This window comes from Carcharhinus amblyrhynchos, chromosome 1 (genome assembly GCF_965287045.1).
Source record: "Carcharhinus amblyrhynchos chromosome 1, sCarAmb.v2.hapA, whole genome shotgun sequence".
NCBI lineage: Eukaryota > Metazoa > Chordata > Chondrichthyes > Carcharhiniformes > Carcharhinidae > Carcharhinus > Carcharhinus amblyrhynchos.
This window is the reverse complement of record NC_137324.1, coordinates 6,820,379-6,839,446: the sequence shown is the minus strand read 5'-3', so window position 1 is coordinate 6,839,446 and position 19,068 is coordinate 6,820,379. Positions and strand designations below refer to the sequence as shown.

General features: G+C 49.4%; 1 protein-coding gene across 5 annotated transcripts in view; it reads right to left on the bottom strand.

The window, feature by feature from the left end:
• Nucleotides 1-19,068, bottom strand: part of dysf (dysferlin, limb girdle muscular dystrophy 2B (autosomal recessive)) — a 284,564-nt gene that overhangs the window by 187,752 nt on the left and 77,744 nt on the right. For all 5 annotated transcript variants that reach the window (XM_080191726.1, XM_080191963.1, XM_080191788.1 and 2 more), the window contains exons 5-6: nucleotides 6,985-7,105; nucleotides 1,019-1,212 (exon numbers count right to left, since the gene is read on the bottom strand). In XM_080191726.1, coding sequence (XP_080047852.1) covers nucleotides 1,019-1,212; nucleotides 6,985-7,105 — 315 coding nt within the window. The remainder of the gene's footprint in view (nucleotides 1-1,018; nucleotides 1,213-6,984; nucleotides 7,106-19,068) is intronic.

Sequence of the window (19,068 nt, the reverse complement as noted above, 5' to 3'; positions counted from 1 at the left end):
TAAAATTGGCGTGCACACATCTGGTCAAAAGGCAGGACTAGAGGGCACAGCCTCAAGATAAGGGGGGGGGGCGGTGGGGGGGGGGGGGGGGGGTTTAGAACGGAGTTGAGGAGGAACTTCTTCACTCAAAGGGTGGTGAATCTCTGGAATTCTCTGCCCGTTGAAGTGGTGGAGGCTGCCTCGCTAAATATTTTTAAGATGCGGTTTGATGGGTTTTTGATAAGAGAGGGGGTTCAGGGTTATGGGGAGAGGGCGGGAAAGTGGAACTGAGCCACGACAGATCAGCCATGATCTTATTGAATGGCGGGGCAGGCTCGAAGGGCTAGATGGCCTACTCCTGCTCCTATTTCTTATGTTCTTATGACTGCGGCCAAAGGACAGAACTGGGGTCAAAGTGCAGGGCTATGAACGACGAACATTACTGGGATCAGGCAGGGCAGTGGAGTGGAGGATGAGCGCGTAATTTAAGGAAACATTAAAATGACAAGCCAACAAACTACATCCATTAGTGACCCATGAGGGAAGGAAATCTAATGTCTTCACCTGGTCTGGCCTCCATGTGACTCCAGAGCCACAGCAATGTAGTTGACTCTTAACTGCCCTCTGAAAAGGCCTAGCAAGCCACTCAGTTCAAGGGATGGGCAATAAATGATGGCCCAATGCTGGCTAGGTACATCAGCCATGCCAAATTGACCCTAATGTCAGGGATTAGCAGAGTAAATATATGTGGGGTTATGGGAATAGAGCCTGGATGGGATTGTGGTCGGTGCAGACTCGATGGGCCGAATGGGCCTGTAGGGATTCTATAATGACTTTACTTTTCCATGAAAAGGGTTTCAAGTAACAAGACTATCTTTAACTCTGTCCAGTGGCCAGACTGAGAGGGTAAAATTCACTTTGGTGGATAAGAGAATGAAGGGATTCTTTATCCATCTTTTTACACTGCCACCCACAAACAATTCCACCCTCTTTGAAACAAGGCCTCAGTCCCAAACATTCAACCCTGAGGATAACCCACCTGGAAGTCCTGGGGCTTGTTTGGAAGCAGAACTTTGGTTGGGCGTTTCCGTTTCTTGATGCCATGGACCACGTTGGTAGACGGTTTCTTTGGCAATGCAGGTGGTTCAGTCCCGGGTACCCCCGGTGCGGGCTCAGCCTCATCACCTGTGACCAGTGCATCTTCTGTGTCCTCCTCTCCCTCGCCACCAGTGTCTGTAGGTGCAGATGAGGAACATCAGCCTGGAAGATGCTACTGGGGATCTACCAGGGGTGTTGGTGAGTGCTCAAAGGTCGCGTGCAAGGGTGATAGAACATTCTCTGCTTACCTGGATAGGCTCACTGCAGTTATAAAGTCAGCAGAAGGTAAGAGATGCTGTTGTTTGCGAGTCAAAGGGAAGGTGGGTTAACCAACAGGGAGTGGAGAAGGACTACTGTGAATGTAGCCCCGTCCATCACGCAAACCAGCCTCCCATCCATTGACTCTGTCTACACTTCCTACTGCCTTGGCAAAGCAGCCAGCATAATCAAGCACCCCGGACATTCTCTCTTCCACCTTCTTCCATCAGGAAAAAGGTACAAAAGTCTGAGGTCACGTACCAACCAACTCAAGAAGAGCTTCTTCCCTCTGCCGTCAGGCTTTTGAATGAACTTACCATATTGATCCTCCTCTACACCCTAGCTATGGCTGAAACACTACTTTCTGCACTCTCTCCTTCCCTTCTCTAATGCTTTGTCTGTAAAGCGGGCAAGAAACAATACTTTTCATTGTATCCCAATGCATATGACAATAAATCAAATCAAATCAAATTTGTTCCACACAGCCACCAGTCAATGACCAATCTCCAACAAGAGCCAATCTAGCCATCTGCCCTTAGCATTCAATGCCATTACCATCGATGAATCCCCTACGATCAACATTTTGGGGGTTGCCACTGAGCAGAAACTGAACTGGACTAGCCATATAAATACTGGGGCTGCAAGGCCAGAACAGAGGTTGGCAATACCACGATCAGTAACTCACCTCCTGACTCCCCAAAGCCCTTCCACCACTAAAAGGTGCAAGTGTAATGGAATACTTGCCTTGTATAGGTGCAGCTCCAACAACATTCAAGAGACTCATAACCATTCAGGAGGCATAACATAAACCACCATCTTAAAAACCTGGGTCTTTGGAGCTGTGAGGCAGCAGTACTAACCACTGTGCTGCCCCAGTGTTGTGGTGGGGAGCAAGGTAATTTTGAATGGTTAACCAGCCGCTCAATTTTAACCTTTTGGCTGTCCTGACTTCTGACCATTCACCCATGGGATGTGGATGTCACTGATTGGGCTAACATTTATTGCCCATAAGATTCAACCACATTGCTGTGGCTCTGGAGTCACATGTAGGCCAGACCAGGTAAGGACGGCAGATTTCCTTCTCTAAAGGAAAGTAGAACATAGAAAAACTACAGCACAAACAGGCCCTTCAGCCCACACGTTGCGCCGATCATATCCATACCTACCAGGCCTATCTATAACTCCCAATCCCATTAAATTCCAGGTACTCATCCGGAAGTCTCTTAAAAGACCCCAGCGAGTTCGCCTCCACCACCACCGACGGCAGCTGATTCCACTCACTCACCACCCTCTGAGTGAAAAACTTACCCCCAACGTCTCCTCTGTACCTGTTCCCCAGCACCTTAAACCTGTGTCCACTCGTAGCGACCATTTCAGCCCTGGGAAATAGCCTCCGAGAATCCACTCTATCTATTCCTCTCAACATTTTATAAACCTCTATCAGGTCGCCTCTCAACCTTTGTCTCTCCAGGGAGAAGAGACCGAGCTCCCTCAACCTATCCTAATAATGCATGTCACCCAATCCAGACATCATCCTTGTAAATCTCCTCTGTACCCTTTCGATAGCCTCCACATCTTTCTTGTAATGAGGCGACCAGAACTGCGCACAGTACTCCGAGTCGGGCCTGTCTAGGGTCTTATAAAGCTGCAGCAGTAGTGAACCAGATGGGTTTTTAATGACAATCAGTAGATTCTTAATTCCAGAATTGTATTGAATTAAAATTCCACCACCTGCCGTGGCAGGATTTGAACCTGGGCTCCTGGGGCTTGGGTACCCTAGATTACTAGTCCTGGGACAATACCACTGCACCACTGCCTCCCCCAGCAAGCTTCTACTTGTGATTGTTCTGAGGAATGCTTCTAAAGCCAGTTTGAAGTGGAATACTGCGTCAAAAATAACTTACATTTTTAAAAAAATTGAAACAAAATACAATTCTAGAATACTTACTCATTTTCTGCAACAGATTCCTTTCAAATTACAAACATTATCCTTGATTCTCAGCCGGACAAATAGGGAAATGGAACAGATGTTGATCCTTTCAAATATTATTTACCTCCAAAGCCCAGCTCATCCACAAACAGGAAAGGCGGCTGGAAAGTCTTTCTCTTAAATATTCCATTGGGATGAGAACCACTCCCACAGATCATATTTCAGAACCCTTCTCTATCCCACAAGAAGAGGGACGGCAAAGGAAACAAAAGGTTAACTTGGAATTAAGTCAAACCTCCAGCATGGGAAATAGACCCAACTGGTCTAGCCGGGCACTCATGCCCCTCAGGACCCTCCTCCCACTCCATCGTCCAATCCATCAACACCTTCTCGGCGTTTATTGGTAGGGGGATTGAATTTAGGAGCCGCAGCGTCATGTTGCAACTGTACACAACTCTGGTGCGGCCGCACTTGGAGTATTGTGTGCAGTTCTGGTCCCCACATTACAAGAAGGATGTGGAGGCTTTGGAGAGGGTGCAGAGGAGGTTTACCAGGATGTTGCCTGGTATGGAGGGGAGGTCCTATGAGGAGAGACTGAGGGATTTGAGGTTGTTTTCGTTAGTAAGAAGGCGGCTAAGAGGGGACCTTATTGAAACATAAAAGATGATTAGAGGTTTAGATAGGGTGGACAGTGATAGCCTTTTTCCTCGGATGGAGAAAGCTAGCACGAGGGGGCATGGCTTTAAATTAAGGGGGGGTAGTTATAGGACGGATGTCAGGGATAGGTTCTTTACCCAGAGGGTGGTGAGGGATTGGAATGCCCTGCCTGCTGCAGTTGTAAATGCGCCTAGTTTGGGGGCGTTTAAGAGATCCGTGGATAGGTTTATGGACGAAAAGGGATTGGTTTAGGTTAGGGGGTCATTGTTTTTTAATTGGTCGGCGCAACATGGTGGGCCGAAGGGCCTGTTCTGCGCTGTAATGTTCTATGTTCTATGTTCTTCAATTCCTGCCACCCCTGTGCTCATGTAGTTTCCCCGCTAAACTGGCATTCAACACAACAGCAGGCAGTAAAGAGGCAAATGGTATGTTGGCCTCCATAGCGAGAGGATTTGAGTAGAGGGATAGGGATGTTTTGCTGCAAATGTGTAGGGCATTGGTGAGACCACAACTGGAGCATTGTGTCTGTTTTAATGTCTTTATCTGAGGAAGGTTGTCCTTGCTGTAGAGGGAGCACAGCGAAGGTTTACCAGGCTGATTCCTGGGAAGGCAGGGCTGTCACATAAGGAGAGACTAAGTCAGTTAGAAATATATTCACTGGAGTTTAGAAGAGTGAAGAGGGGATCTCAGAGAAACTTATATAATTCTAACAGGGTTAGACAGGGTAGATTCAGAAAGAATGTTCCCAATCATCGGGGAGTCCAGAACGAGGGGTCATAGTTTGAGGATAGGGGGTAAACCTTTTAGAACTGAGGTGAGGAGAAATTTCTTCACCCAGAGGGTGGTGAGAGTGTGGAATTCACTCCCACAGAGAGTAGTTGAGGCCAAAACGTGGGCTAAAGGGATCAAGGGATGTGGGGGGAAGGGAGGATCAGAATTGTGAATTGGATGATCAGCCATGATCAAAATGAATGGCGGAGCAGGCTCGATGGGCCGAATGGCCTACTGCTGCTTCTAATTTCTATTTCCTATGAATCACCTCGTGCGAAGGTTGGTGCCTCTGACAATGCAGTGCTCCCTCCGGGGTCTGGGTCCAGGGAGTTTATGATTCTTCACATTCAGAGATCAAAGCACATTTGGCGAGGCCACTCTCCACACGGGGATTTCCACATTAATCCGTACCCACACCTGGCTCATCACCCACTGCCCCTCACCCCCCCCCACCCACTGCCCCTCACCCACTGCCCCTCACCCCCCCCACCACCCACTGCCCCTCACCCACTGCCCCTCACCCACTGCCCCTCACCCACTGCCCCTCACCCCCCCACCCACTGCCCCTCACCCACTGCCCCTCACCCCCCCACCCACTGCCCCTCACCCACTGCCCCTCACCCCCCCACCACCCACTGCCCCTCACCCACTGCCCCTCACCCCCCCACCCACTGCCCTCACCCACTGCCCCCCACCCACTGCCCCTCACCCACTGCCCCTCACCCACTGCCCCTCACCCCCCCCAGCCACTGTCCTCACCCACTTCCCCTCACCCCCCCATCCACTGCCCCTCACCCCCCCACCCACTGCCCCCATCCACTGCCCCTCACCCACTGCCCCTCACCCCCCACACCCACTGCCCCTCACCCCCCCCATCCACTGCCCCTCACCCACTGCCCCTCACCCACCACACCCACTGCCCCTCACCCCCCCCATCCACTGCCCCTCACCCCCCCCACACACTGCCCCTCACCCCCCACACCCACTGCCCCTCACCCCCCCATCCACTGCCGCTCACCCACTGCCCCTCACCCCCCCATCCACTGCCCCTCACCCACTGCCCTCACCCACTGCCCCTCACCCCCTCCACCACCCACTGCCCTCACCCACTGCCCCTCACCCACTGCCCCTCACCCCCCCACCCACTGCCCCTCACCCACTGCCCCTCACCCCCCCACCCACTGCCCCTCACCCACTGCCCCTCACCCCCCCACCCACTGCCCCTCACCCACTGCCCCTCAACCCCCCCACCCACTGCCCCTCACCCACTGCCCCTCACCCCCCCACCCACTGCCCCTCACCCACTGCCCCTCACCCCCCCACCCACTGCCCTCACCCACTGCCCCTCACCCCCCCATCCACTGCCCCTCACCCACTGCCCCTCACCCCCCCCCACCCACTGCCCTCACCCACTGCCCCTCACCCCCCCCCACCTACTGTCCTCACCCACTGCCCCTCACCCACTGCCCCTCACCCCCCCCACCCACTGCCCCTCACCCTCCCATCCACTGTCGTCACCATCACCCTCTGCCCCTCACCCACTGCCCCTCACCCCCCCCACCCACTGCCCTCACCCACTGCCCCTCACCCCTCCCACCCACTGCCCCTCACCCACTGCCCCTCACCCCTCCCACCCACTGCCCCTCACCCCCCCCACACACTGCCCCTCACCCCCCACACCCACTGCCCTCACCCACTGCCCCTCACCCCCCCATCCACTGCCCCTCACCCCTCCCACCCACTGCCCCTCACCCCCCCCACACACTGCCCCTCACCCCCCACACCCACTGCCCTCACCCACTGCCCCTCACCCACTGCCCCTCACCCACTGCCCCTCACCCCCCCCACCCACTGCCCTCACCCACTGCCCCTCACCCCCCCACCTACTGTCCTCACCCACTGCCCCTCACCCACTGCCCCTCACCCCCCCCACCCACTGCCCTCACCCACTGCCCCTCACCCTCCCATCCACTGTCGTCACCATCACCCTCTGCCCCTCACCCACTGCCCCTCACCCCCCCCACCCACTGCCCTCACCCACTGCCCCTCACCCCCCCCACACACTGCCCCTCACCCCCCACACCCACAGCCTCTCACCCCCCCATCCACTGCCCCTCACCCCCCCCACCCACTGCCCCTCACCTACTGCCCCTCACCCCTCCATCCACTGTCCTCACCATCACCCACTACTGCCCCTCACCCCCCCATCACCCACTGACCCCACACACTGACCCTCACCTACCCCCCTCACTGCCCCTCACCCCTGCCAACCGCCTATCACATTATCTTACCAGTGGGGGGATCAGTATCCACCTCTTTGGTCGCCACCTCAGGTTGGGGCGGTGGTGTTGGTGGGAACAAGGGCGCAGCTCCTGCTGGGGGGGTGTAGGAGACCTGGAGAACTATGGTGGCCTGTGAGAAAAACAAGGAGACAAGAGAAAATCAACCACGATTCCGAGCTGGTCAGAGTGGCAGACATTGCAAGATCGCAACCAGATTTATCTATGAAGATAAAACTGTGCCCTTTGAGAGCGATTGTGAACTGATAAGTCCATGTTTATCTCATTCAGTGTGTAATTACTGTCTGACCAGGAAGCACTGCGAATTAGAAAGTACACATCAATTCCAGATCAAAACAGCATTACATTCCATAATGGGATGCGGGCATCGCTGCCATTTACACCCCATTCCAGCTTGTCATTGCACTGAGCTGTTTCCCAGACCATTTCAGAGGACAGTTCAGAGTCATCGTTGTGGCTCTAGAATCACACGTAGGCCAGACCCGGGTAAAGGTGGCAAATTTCCTTCCCCAAAGGGTATTAGTGAACCAGGTGGGTGTTTACGACTTTCGACGATAACTGCCACTGACCCCAGAGATCTCTGAATCGAAACCTTTTTTTATTCACTCTTGAGACTTGGGCATCACTGGCTGGCCAGAATTTATTGCCCATCCCTAGTTGCCCGAGGACATTTTAGGGTCAGCTATATTGCTGGAGTCGCATGTTGACCAGGTCTGGGAAGGATGGCATATTCAGACCATGAGACCAGAAGACGTAGAGCAGAATTAGGCCACTCAGCCCATCGAATCTGTTCCACCATTCAATCATGGCTGATATTTTTCTCATCCCTATCCTCCTGCCTTTTCCCCACAACCCCTGATCCTCTTATTAATCAAGAACTTATCTATCTCTGTCTTAAAGACACTCAATGACCTGGCCTCCACAGCCTTCTGCGGCAAAGAGTTCCACAGGTTCACCACTCTCCGGCTGAAGAAATTCCTCCTCATCTCTGTTTTAAAGGATCGTCCCTTTAGCCTGAGGTTGTGCCCTCTGCTTCTAGCTTTTCCTACTCGTGGAAACACTTTCTCCAAGTTCACTCTATCCAGACCTCACAGTTTCCTCTAAGTATCAGTGAGATCTCCCCTCATCCCCTCAACTGCTCCTCATGTGACAAGCTCTTCATTCCAGGGATCATTCTCGTGAACCTCCTCTGGACCCTTTCCATGGTCAGCACATCCTTCCTTAGATACGGGGCCCAAACTCAAAAAAAAACTCCAATGAGGTCTGACCAGAGCTTTATACAGCCTCAGGAGTACATCCTGCTCTTGTATTCTAGCCCTCTCGACATGAATGCTAACAAATGTTGTCGGAGTGTGGCCATACATGAGTCCAATCAGTTTAAAAAAACATCAATTTGTTCAGGCAACTCGCTGCCTTTCTTCTTCCAACTACAACTGGCCACAAAGTCTTTGGGCCTGTACTCGTTGGAGTTTAGAAGGCTGAGGGGAGATCTTATAGAGACTTACAAGATAATGAAGGGGCTAGATAGGGTAGAGGTAGAGAAATTCTTTCCGCTTAGAAAGGAAAACAGAACTAGAGGGCACAGTCTCAAAATAAGGGAGAGGGGGGGTGCAGTTTAGAACAGAATTGAGGAAGAACTTCTTCACTCAAAGGGTAGTGAATCTCTGGAATTCTCTGCCCATTGAAGTGGTGGAGGCTACCTTGTTGAATATATTTAAGTCACGGGTAGATAGATTTCTGGTAGACAAGGGAATTAAGGGTTGTGGGGAGAAGGCGGGAAAGTGGAACTGATCCAATTCAGATCAGCCATGATCCTATTGAATGGCGGGGCAGGCTCGAAGGGCTAGATGGCCTACTCCTGCTCCTATTTCTTATGTTCTTATGTTCTTATTGCATTTACCTTCCTAACTGCCGACTGAACCTGCACGTTAACCTGAAGAGAATCTTGAACAATAACTCCCAAGTCCCTCTGTGTTTCTGATTTCCCAAGCATTTTCCCATTTAGAGAATAGTCTAGGCCTCCATTCCTCCTTCCAAAGTGAATAACCTCACACTTTTCCACATTATATTCCATCTGTCACTTCCTTGCCCACTCTCCTAACCTGTCCAAGTCCTTCTGCAGTCCCCCTGCTTCCTCAATACTACCTGTCCCTCTGCATACTTTTGTATCATCTGCAAACTTAGCAACAATGCCTTCAGTTCCTTCCTCCAAATTGTTAATGTATATTGTGAAAAGTTGTGGTCCCAGAAACAATCCCACTAGCCACCGGCTGCCATCCTGAAAAGGACTCCTTTATCCCCACTCTTCTCAGTCAGTCAATCCTCTATCCATGCCAGGATGTTACCCTTAACACCATGGGCTCTTAACTTATTTAACAATCTCCTATGCGGCACTTTGTCAAACTCTTTTTGGAAATCTAAATAAATCACATCCACTGGCTCTCCTTTATCTAACTTCCTTGTTACCTCCTCAAAGAACTCTAACAGATTTGTCAGACACGACCTCCCCTTGAAGAAGTCGTGCTGACTCAGTCCTATTCTATCATGCACTTCCAAGTACTCCGCGATCTCACCTTTAATAATGGACTCTAAAATCTTACCAATAACCAAAGTCAAGCTAATCAGCCTATAATTTCCCGTCTACTGCCTCCTTCCCTTCTTAAACAGCGGTGTTACATTAGCCACTTTCCAGTCCTCTGGGACCCTCCCTGTCTCCAGTGATTCCTGAAAGATCACCACCAATGCCTCCACAATTTCCGCACCTATCTCTTTTAGAACCCTGGGGTGTAGTCCATCTGGGATCCAGGTGATTTATCCACCTTCAGACCTCTCAGTTTCCCCAGAACCTTCTCCTTAGTGATGACCACTACACTCACCTGTGCCTCCTGACTCTCATGGAGCTCTGGCATCCCGCTGGTGTCTCCCACTGTGAAGACTGATGCAAAGTAACTATTCAGTTCCTGCGTTGTTACCTAATATTCCTTCCCCAGCCTCGTTTTCCAGTGGTCCAACGGCTATGTTTGCCTCTCTCTTACCTTTTATAGATTGAAACAAACTCTTCTTCTTTACGAGCTAGCTCACACTGATATTTCATCTTCTCCCCCTTTATTGTTTTTTTATTCATCCTCTGCTCACTTTTAAAGGCTTCCCAATCCTCTGGTTTTCACTAATCCTCACCACTTTGTATGCTTTTTCTTTTGCTTTTATTGCTGTCCTTGATTTCCCTCGTCAGCCATGGATGCCTCACCCTCCCCTTAGCATGTTTCCTCCTCCTTGGGATGAATTTCTGTTGTGTCTCTGACAATCTATAATTCAGCGCGCCTCATCAGACTCGACTCGATTCAACTCCAGATGTGCATCCACAGCATTTATTGATCAAATATTACGACATCGGGTCAGTCTTACAATCAAGCAGGCAAACAGAGCCCGCAGCACCAAGGAGAGACTGACACTGACTCGTGGTTCTGCTAATGCATGCACGTAATCTTATTTCCCGCTTAGAAAGGACAGCAGGACTAGAGGGCACAGCCTCAAGATAAGGGGAGGGGTGGCAGTTTAGATCAGAGTTGAGGAGGAACTTCTTCACTCAAAGGGTGGTGAATCTCTGGAATTCTCTGCCCGTTAAAGTGGTGGAGGCTACCTTGCTGAATATATTTAAGTCACGGGTAGATAGGTTTCTGATAGACAAGGGAATTAAGGGTTATGGGGAGAAAGCGGGAAAGTGGAACTGATCCACTTCAGATCAGCCATGATCTTATTGAATGGCGGGGCAGGCTCGAGGGGCTAGATGGCCTACTCCTGCTCCTATTTCTTATGTTATTATTAGCTGAAGCTTAGATATCATCAATCAGAGTAGTATTCGTATAGCAGGAGGTATTGTTTTCCAGGCACTATATCATATCACTGCAAGCGTCTAATACAATCAACTTCTGCAAATTTAATCATCGCTACGTGCGCACATCCTCATTGTCTAATACAATCAACTTCTGCAAATTTAATTGTTGCTATGTACACACATCCTCATTCCCCCCTTTTATCACTCTGCGATAACCACTAACATTGTTGTGGCTTCTTGGTTTGTATTCCAATTGTATTCTCATTAAGTCCAATTTGTCTTTTGTATCCTCGGCGTACAATTCCGCTTCCACTTCTTGTCTTGTTTCTTTCAACACCTCCTTGTCCAGCATTGGCTCACATTCCCCTTCTCCTCCTTCCTCGTTCTTGGCAACCATCATTAGTTGAGTTGGCCGTGATCCCATCGTCTCCAGTGTGGTTGTCACTCGTGCGATAAGGCGTTTAACGACACTAATACCAATACATGTACACAGAACCAAGAGTAGGACATCTAACCCCACATTCCTTAGCCAATCAAACCATCCCGACATCCCTTGTCCCCAGTCCTCCAGTGCTTTGCCCTCTTTGATAGATCCCAACTGCTGATTAATTTGATTCATGTATACATCACCTGCAGTAAAATTTTAACAACAGTCGGCGCCTTGTTATCCAATGTAGGATACGCTTCAATCCATTTACTGAAGACGTTTACTTGAGGGCACAGCCTCAAGATAAGGGGGGGGCGCAGTTTAGATCAGAGTTGAGGAGGAACTTCTTCACTCAAAGGGTGGTGAATCTCTGGAATTCTCTGCCCGTTGAAGTGGCGGAGGCTACCTCACTAAATATATTTAAGTTATGGGTACATAGATTTCTGACAGACAGGGGAATTAAGGGTTATGGGAAGAAAGCGGGAAAGTGGAACTGATCCACTTCAGATCAGCCATGATCTTATTGAATGGCAGGGCAGGCTTGAAGGGCTAGATGGCCTACTCCTGCTCCTATTTCTTATGTTCTTATGTTCTTATGACATCAACAAACACAAAGACATATTTATACCCTTGACATCTCTGCAACTCAGTGAGGTCCCTCTGCAGGGTCTCAAAGGGACCCAGCAGTAGGGGAGTTTTACCTGGATCGTAGGGTGCACCCTTGCCCGGATTACGCTGTTGGCATATCAGGCAGCGGCGACTTAGGTGCTGTGCCATTTCCTGTAGGCGAGAAGGCCACCAGGAGTTAAGAAGTAAATCTCTAAGAGACCGTGCACCACACAGTGAGTTGCAAAGTGTACACAACCGATCACCCATAGCGCCAAAGCGTCAGACATACAAATTTGGTTGGCGGGGGTGATCCAGACTCCGGATTCTGGATCACCCTACTGCCCAGTGCATTCCATAAATCTTCTTCGCGAGGAGAGGCCTCTTGTTGTATTCTAAGAATCATCGATGGTTGGCATAGCTTTCTCAGGGACAGACTGACCCATCCGTGTCCGGAATTTTGCCCTGCCTCACCATTTGGGGCACAATCCTCTGACAAAGTTCGGAAGCAATTTTATTTAGCACGCCTCACCCTCGTTTGTCTCCTGCTGGGACACTCCTTGCTGTAATGACCCAGGCGGCCACAGTTACAACAGCCATCGGATCTGGCATTCCCCTGCATCTTATTTCGACTCCGATTGCTCCCATGCATCCTGTTTCTAAGGGTTGATCTCGGGGTGGATGAGGCGTGGTTATCCCCGTCATCCGATTGTGTAGATCACCATCTGAGTTACGGTCAGTGAGCTTAATGCCGACCATCATGTTTCTTAATCTCAGAAGCCTCACGATCCTTAAGGGACCATTTTTTTGTATAATCATTCCATTTTCAATATTTCAACTGGTTTCGGCATTCCTCCCTCCATTAATTCAATTCCTAATTTCACGGCATTCTCCTGCCAACTGGATAGGAGGCTTTGTTCTTTGATTTCTTGACAATATTGTCACCATAAGCCAATAAGCTCCTTGCCTTCCTTCCCATGTTTTTTTTGCCAAATTTGTTGCTGCGCAGATTTAACAAGTTGAATGTTTTTGGTACCTCCTGGGGGCCGTTCAGATGGCCCTAATTTATGGGTTAATGCCCCCGACAATTGTCTTAATTTCGTGGCTTTATCTGGATATTTCTCGCAAGGGATTTGTAGGGCCGAATCCTCACGATCAGTCGTATCTCAATAATTCCCCATTTCAAAATAAATTCCGACGTCAACTTAACACATTAACAAATTCAATTTGAGCGCTGCACACGATAGCTAAAACTAGTTCTCATTACCTCGCCAGTTTCCGAGCGACCCTCGCCGATCCACGGTGACCCTCAGTGAAGTACGTTTCTGGCCAATTATTCACTGACTAATTCTCTTTTACCTCACCGTGTTTACAGTGACCCAAGTAACAACCAGTCAACCTGGAGTTACCCGAGCTGACGAACTAACGGGTTATTCCATCGGGACGGCTGGCGACAGCAAACGAAAGGTCAACAAACACCAGAAATACAGGACGGAGGAAAACCAAGTGGTTGTATCAACGGTACTCACTCACTCGGGTGGCCAATTCCTCAGTCCCGGTTCTGGTGCCGTTTCCACTCTGACGCCGTTTCCTATCGTCCGCTGGAATCCCACTCCTGACGCCAAATAACAATCTATAATTCAGCGCGCCTCGTTTGACAAACACAGATTCAACTCCAGATGTGCATCTGCAGCATTTATTGATCAAATATTATGACACTGGGTCGGTCTTCCTTTTACGATGAAGCAGGCAAACAGAGCCCGCAGCACCAAGGAGACACTGACACTGACTCGTGGTTTTAGCACAATACTTACATAAGAACATAAGAACATAAGAAATAGGAGCAGGAGTAGGCCATCTAGCCCTTCGAGCCTGCCCCGCCATTCAATAAGATCATGGCTGATCTGTCGTGGCTCAGTTCCACTTTCCCGCCCTCTCCCCATAACCCTTAATCCCCTCTCTTATCAAAAACCTATCAACCCGCTTCTTAAAAATATTTAGCGAGGCAGCCTCCACCACTTCAACAGGCAGAGAATTCCAGAGATTCACCACCCTTTGAGTGAAGAAGTTCCTCCTCAACTCCGTTCTAAACCGCCTCCCCTTTATCTTGAGGCTGTGCCCCCTAGTCCTACTGTCTTTTTTGAGCGGGAAGAGTCTCTCCACCTCTATCCTATCCATCCCATTCATCATCTTATACGTCTCAATGAGATCTCCCCTCATTCTTCTAAACTCTAATGAGTACAAGCCTAGTTTATTCAGCCTCTCCTCATAGCTCAATCCCCTCAACTCCGGTATCAGCCTAGTAAACCTCCTCTGCACTCCCTCCAGGGCCAAAATATCCTTGCGCAGGTGCGGCGCCCAAAACTGCACACAGTACTCCAGCTGCGGCCTCACCAATGCCCTATACAGCTGCAGCAAGACCTCCCTACTTTTATATTCAATCCCCCTCGCTATGAAGGCCAGCATCCCATTCGCCTTCCTGACCACCTGCTGCACCTGCAAGCTGGGTTTTTGCGACTCATGCACAAGGACCCCGAGGTCCCTCTGCACCGTCGCCTGCTGCAGTTTTTCGCCACGTAAGTAATAGTCCTTCCTACCATTCTTCCTACCAAAGTGGACCACCTCACACTTGCCAACATTAAATTCCATTTGCCATTTCCTGGCCCATTCGCCCAGCCTATCTAGATCCTTCTGCAGACTCTCCACACCCTCCGCACAATTTGCCTTTCCCCCAATCTTGGTGTCATCAGCAAATTTCGACACCCTGCACTCGGTTCCCTCCTCCAGATCATCTATATAAATGGTAAATAGCTGAGGCCCCAGCACCGACTCCTGGGGCACCCCACTAGTCACCAACCGCCAATCCGAATAGCACCCATTGACCCCCACTCTCTGCCTCCTACTTGACAACCAATCCTCTATCCACGCTAACACCCTACCCCCAACTCCATGTCCCCTGACCTTCTGCAATAACCTCTTGTGAGGTACCTTGTCAAACGCCTTCTGAAAATCCAGAAAGACCACATCCACCGGCTCTCCTCTATCCACTGCCCTAGACACATCCTCATAGAACTCCAGTAAATTTGTCAGACACGACTTCCCTTTAATGAAACCGTGTTGCGTCCGCCCTATCAAGCAATTCCCTTCAAGATGCCTCGCAATTTCCTCCTTAATGACGGATTCTAACATTTTACCTACCACAGACGTTAAACTAACCGGCCTATAATTCCCCGCCTTTTGCCTGGCACCCTTCTTAAACAACGGCGTAACATTAGCCGTTTTCCAATCTTCCGGCACTTCCCCGGAATCCAGCGACGTCTGGAAAATAACCACCAAGGCATCCACTATCACCTCCGCCATTTCTTTCAGAACCCTCGGATTACAGGTTCTGCTAATGCATGGATGTAACCTTATTAGCTGAAGCTTAGATATCATCAATCAGAGTAGTATTCGTATAGCAGGAGGTATTGTTTTCCAGGCACTACAACATATCACTGCAAACGTCTAATACAATCAACTTCTGCAAATTTAATCATTGCTACGTGCGCACATCCTCATTGTTTAATACAATCACCTTCTGCAAATTTAATTGTTGCTGTGTACACACATCCTCATTTCCTGAATAACTCTCAGAAAACTCCTACCATTGCTGTTCCACTGTCTCCCCTGCTCGGCTCCCTTTCCAACCAACTCTGCCCAGCTCCTCCTTCATGTCTCTGTAGTTACCTTTATTTGATTGTAATACCGTTACATCTGATTCCAGCTTCTCCCCTTCAAACTGCAGGGTAAATTCTATCATATTGTGGTCCCAAAGGATTCCTTCACCGTGAGTTCTCTAATCAAGTCTGCCCCGAAAGGACATTACTTGACTTCATTTGGTTTATTATTGTCACACGTATTGTTATCCAGTGAAAAGTATTGTTTCTTGTGCGCTATGTAGATGATGTATACCATTCATGGAGTGCGCAAGGGTGGGAAAAAAGGAGAGGGTGCAGAATATAGTGTTACAGTCGTAGCTAGGGTGTAGAGATCGGGGTCCCATCTTAAAAGGCATCCTGACAAGAACAAGTCATTCCCTGCCCCCCACCCCCGCAACCTCAGAGGTATCAAGGTCTCTCCTCAACCCCCCCCCACCCCTGACAAGGATGACCTGCTTCAATAGAGGCCTTTCACTACCACTGTGCATGATGGGATAGCACAGCTTCCATTGCTGTCTCTGATTCTCTCCACACCACCCACAGCTCAACTGCTATCTGGAAGACATCAGTCATGCTTGGCTCCAGTTTATGATCTCACATTCTCCAGGGTCTCTCTCTGGGAGTGTAAAATCCTATTTCTTACATTCCAAAGTACAGTTCCCTCTATCTATTTATGACTGTTCACATCCAGGAATCAGTTCTCCGCATTCATAGAAACTACCCATGAATCACCTGCTCAAAGACAGGGTTCAATATTACACCTTCATCTCCTTTCCACCACCTCACCACAATCATCACTGATATTCCCTTTGCCTGGGGCAAATGTTGCCATCATTCTACCCCTTCTCTGCAACTCATAATCCCTCCCTACCCCACCGCCGAATGGGACTCCCATTAGGGCTTGCCTCGGCATTACCCCCAGCACAGGTTGGCACTGCCTGGGAATTTCCCACTCTCCCCAGGAGCTAAACCCAGCTCTGCATCCCCAGAGAGATTCCCCCGACTGTTTCTCGTTTGGACAAACCTGTTGTGAACCTAGTCAATGTGACGTGTAGTGAATAGTTACTGAAGTGGGGGGGGAATCATGTGGTGGGATAGGGTGGGAGGGGCATTCATACTTACTGGGCTCTAGTGGCGTGAAGGGTTATGGGGAGAGCAGGGAGTGTGGTGTTGAGCAGTAACACTGCTGTATCATGGAGAAGATACAGGGGCCAGATGGGCCGAATGGTATGATCGAATACGGTAATGCAAATAAACTGGTGCCGCAAAAATGCAGTCAGTTCTACTTTGCAGTCCCTTCACTTTCAAAAGTAATAAGTGGATTGTTACCACCTCATCACAGCGAAATCTTTACCACAAGTTGTACTGGCTCTTGGAATCGAGCTCAGCTGCTTTAATTCCCGCCCTGATGGTTGCCATTTCCATGTTCTTCTCTTGTCTGTGGCTAAGCCAGCATTGATGAAGCATTGGCAAGACCTGCTTCAATAGAGGCCTTTCACTACCACTATGCATGATGGGATAGCACAGCTTCCATTGCTGTCTCTGATTCTCTCCACACCACCTACGGCTCAACTGCTATCTGGAAGACATCAGTCATGCTTGGCTCCAATTTATGATCTCCAGGGTCTCTCTCTGGGAGTGTAAAATCCGATTTCTTACATTCCAAATCACAGTTTCCTCCATCTATTTATGACTGTTCACATCCAGATGCATTTTGAATACTATTTCACTATTACTGAGACAGGCATTTAGTTCCAGGTTTTATTAATTAAACTTCAATTCCACCAGCTGCCTTGGTGTGATTTGTCCCTACAGCATTGACCTAATGCTCTGGATTACTGATGTTATTTTAAGATATTCCATTGTTTTGTTTTAAACATTTTTAAAAGTCTCACTTTCCACATGTTATCCCTTCCCACTGTCTCCACTCCTCTACCCCAGCCCTACAGGGCCATCTGTTACATGTCTCAGGTTGGCCTCTGACAATCTGCTTTCCTTTCTGCTTCCACTTACACCTTCTGATCTCTTAATGGTTGCCATTAGCATCCTTCTCAGCCTTGATCACTACCATTTACATTCCCATTGTCTTTCTGTCGGTGACATCCCTGTCAATCTCTCCCATGATGTGGAGATGCCAGCATTGGACTGGGGTAAACACAGTAAGAAGTCTCACAACAGCAGGTTAAAGTCCAACAGGTTTATTTGGTGGCAAAAGCCACTAGCTTTCAGAGTGCTGCTCCTTCATCAGGTAAATGGGAGTTCTGTTCACAAGCAGAGCATATAAAGACACAAACTCAATTTATAGAATGATTAGAATGCGCATCTTTACAGCTAATCAAATCTTAAAGGTACAGACAATGTGAGTGAAGAGAGTGTTAAGCACAGGTTAAAGAGATGTGCATTGTCTCCAGACAGGACAGTTAGTGAGATTTTGCAAGTACCGGAGAACAGTGACTACGACACCACACAACCCTGCCACAGCAACCTCTGCATGACATGCTGGATCATCGACAAGGATGCCATCATCTCACATGAGAACACCATCCACCAGGTACACAGTACATACTCTTGCAATTCAGCCAATGTTGTCTACTTGATATGCTGCAGGAAAGGATGTCCTGAGGCATGGTACATTGGGGAGACCATGCAGACACTACGACAATGGATGAATGAACACCGCTCGACAATCACCAGGCAAGACTGTTCCCTTCCTGTTGGGTAACACATCAGCGGTCGGGGCATTCGGACTCTGATCTTCGGGTAAGCGTTCTCCAAGGCGGCCTTCACGGCAACAGTGCAGGGTCACTGAGCAGAGACTGATAGCCAAGTTCCGCACACATGAGGACGGCCTCAACCGGGATCTTGGGTTCATGTCGCACTATCAGTAACCCCCATGACTTGCCTGGACTTGCAAAATCTCACTAACTATCCTGTCTGGAGAGAATACACATTTCTTTAACCTGTGCGTAATGCTCTCTTCACTCATTGTCTGTACCTTTAAGACTTGATTAGCTGTAAAGATTCACATTCCAATCATTATTCTGTAAATTGAGTTTGTGTCTTTATCTGCCCTGTTTGTGAACAGAACTCCCACTCATCTGATGAAGGAGCAGCGCTCTGAAAGCAAGTGGCTCGTGCTACCAAATAAACCTGTTGGGCTTTAACCTGGTGCGCCACCCACACTAGTCCAGTGATATTACCGCCATGTCACTCCCTCCAAGACATTCCTGTCAGCAGAACCTGGGGCTTATCTCAACCAGCTGAACATAACATCCCTGATCTGATGCAGCAAAACAAATTTGGCTTTGTTCCATCGACGCCAACCTCTCCCAGGAATTCTCCTGAAGACTGGGATCAGTGGCAGTGAATTCCAAAGCATTCCGGCCTCCAGCTTTCTCAGTCGGCTGTTTCAAGCCTCTCTCCCTGGGACAGTAAGTTCATTGTGTTTGGAAATAAACCTCTGGTGTTTCTGTGACTGGCAGCAAAACCAGGGTTCCGCTTAAATCGAA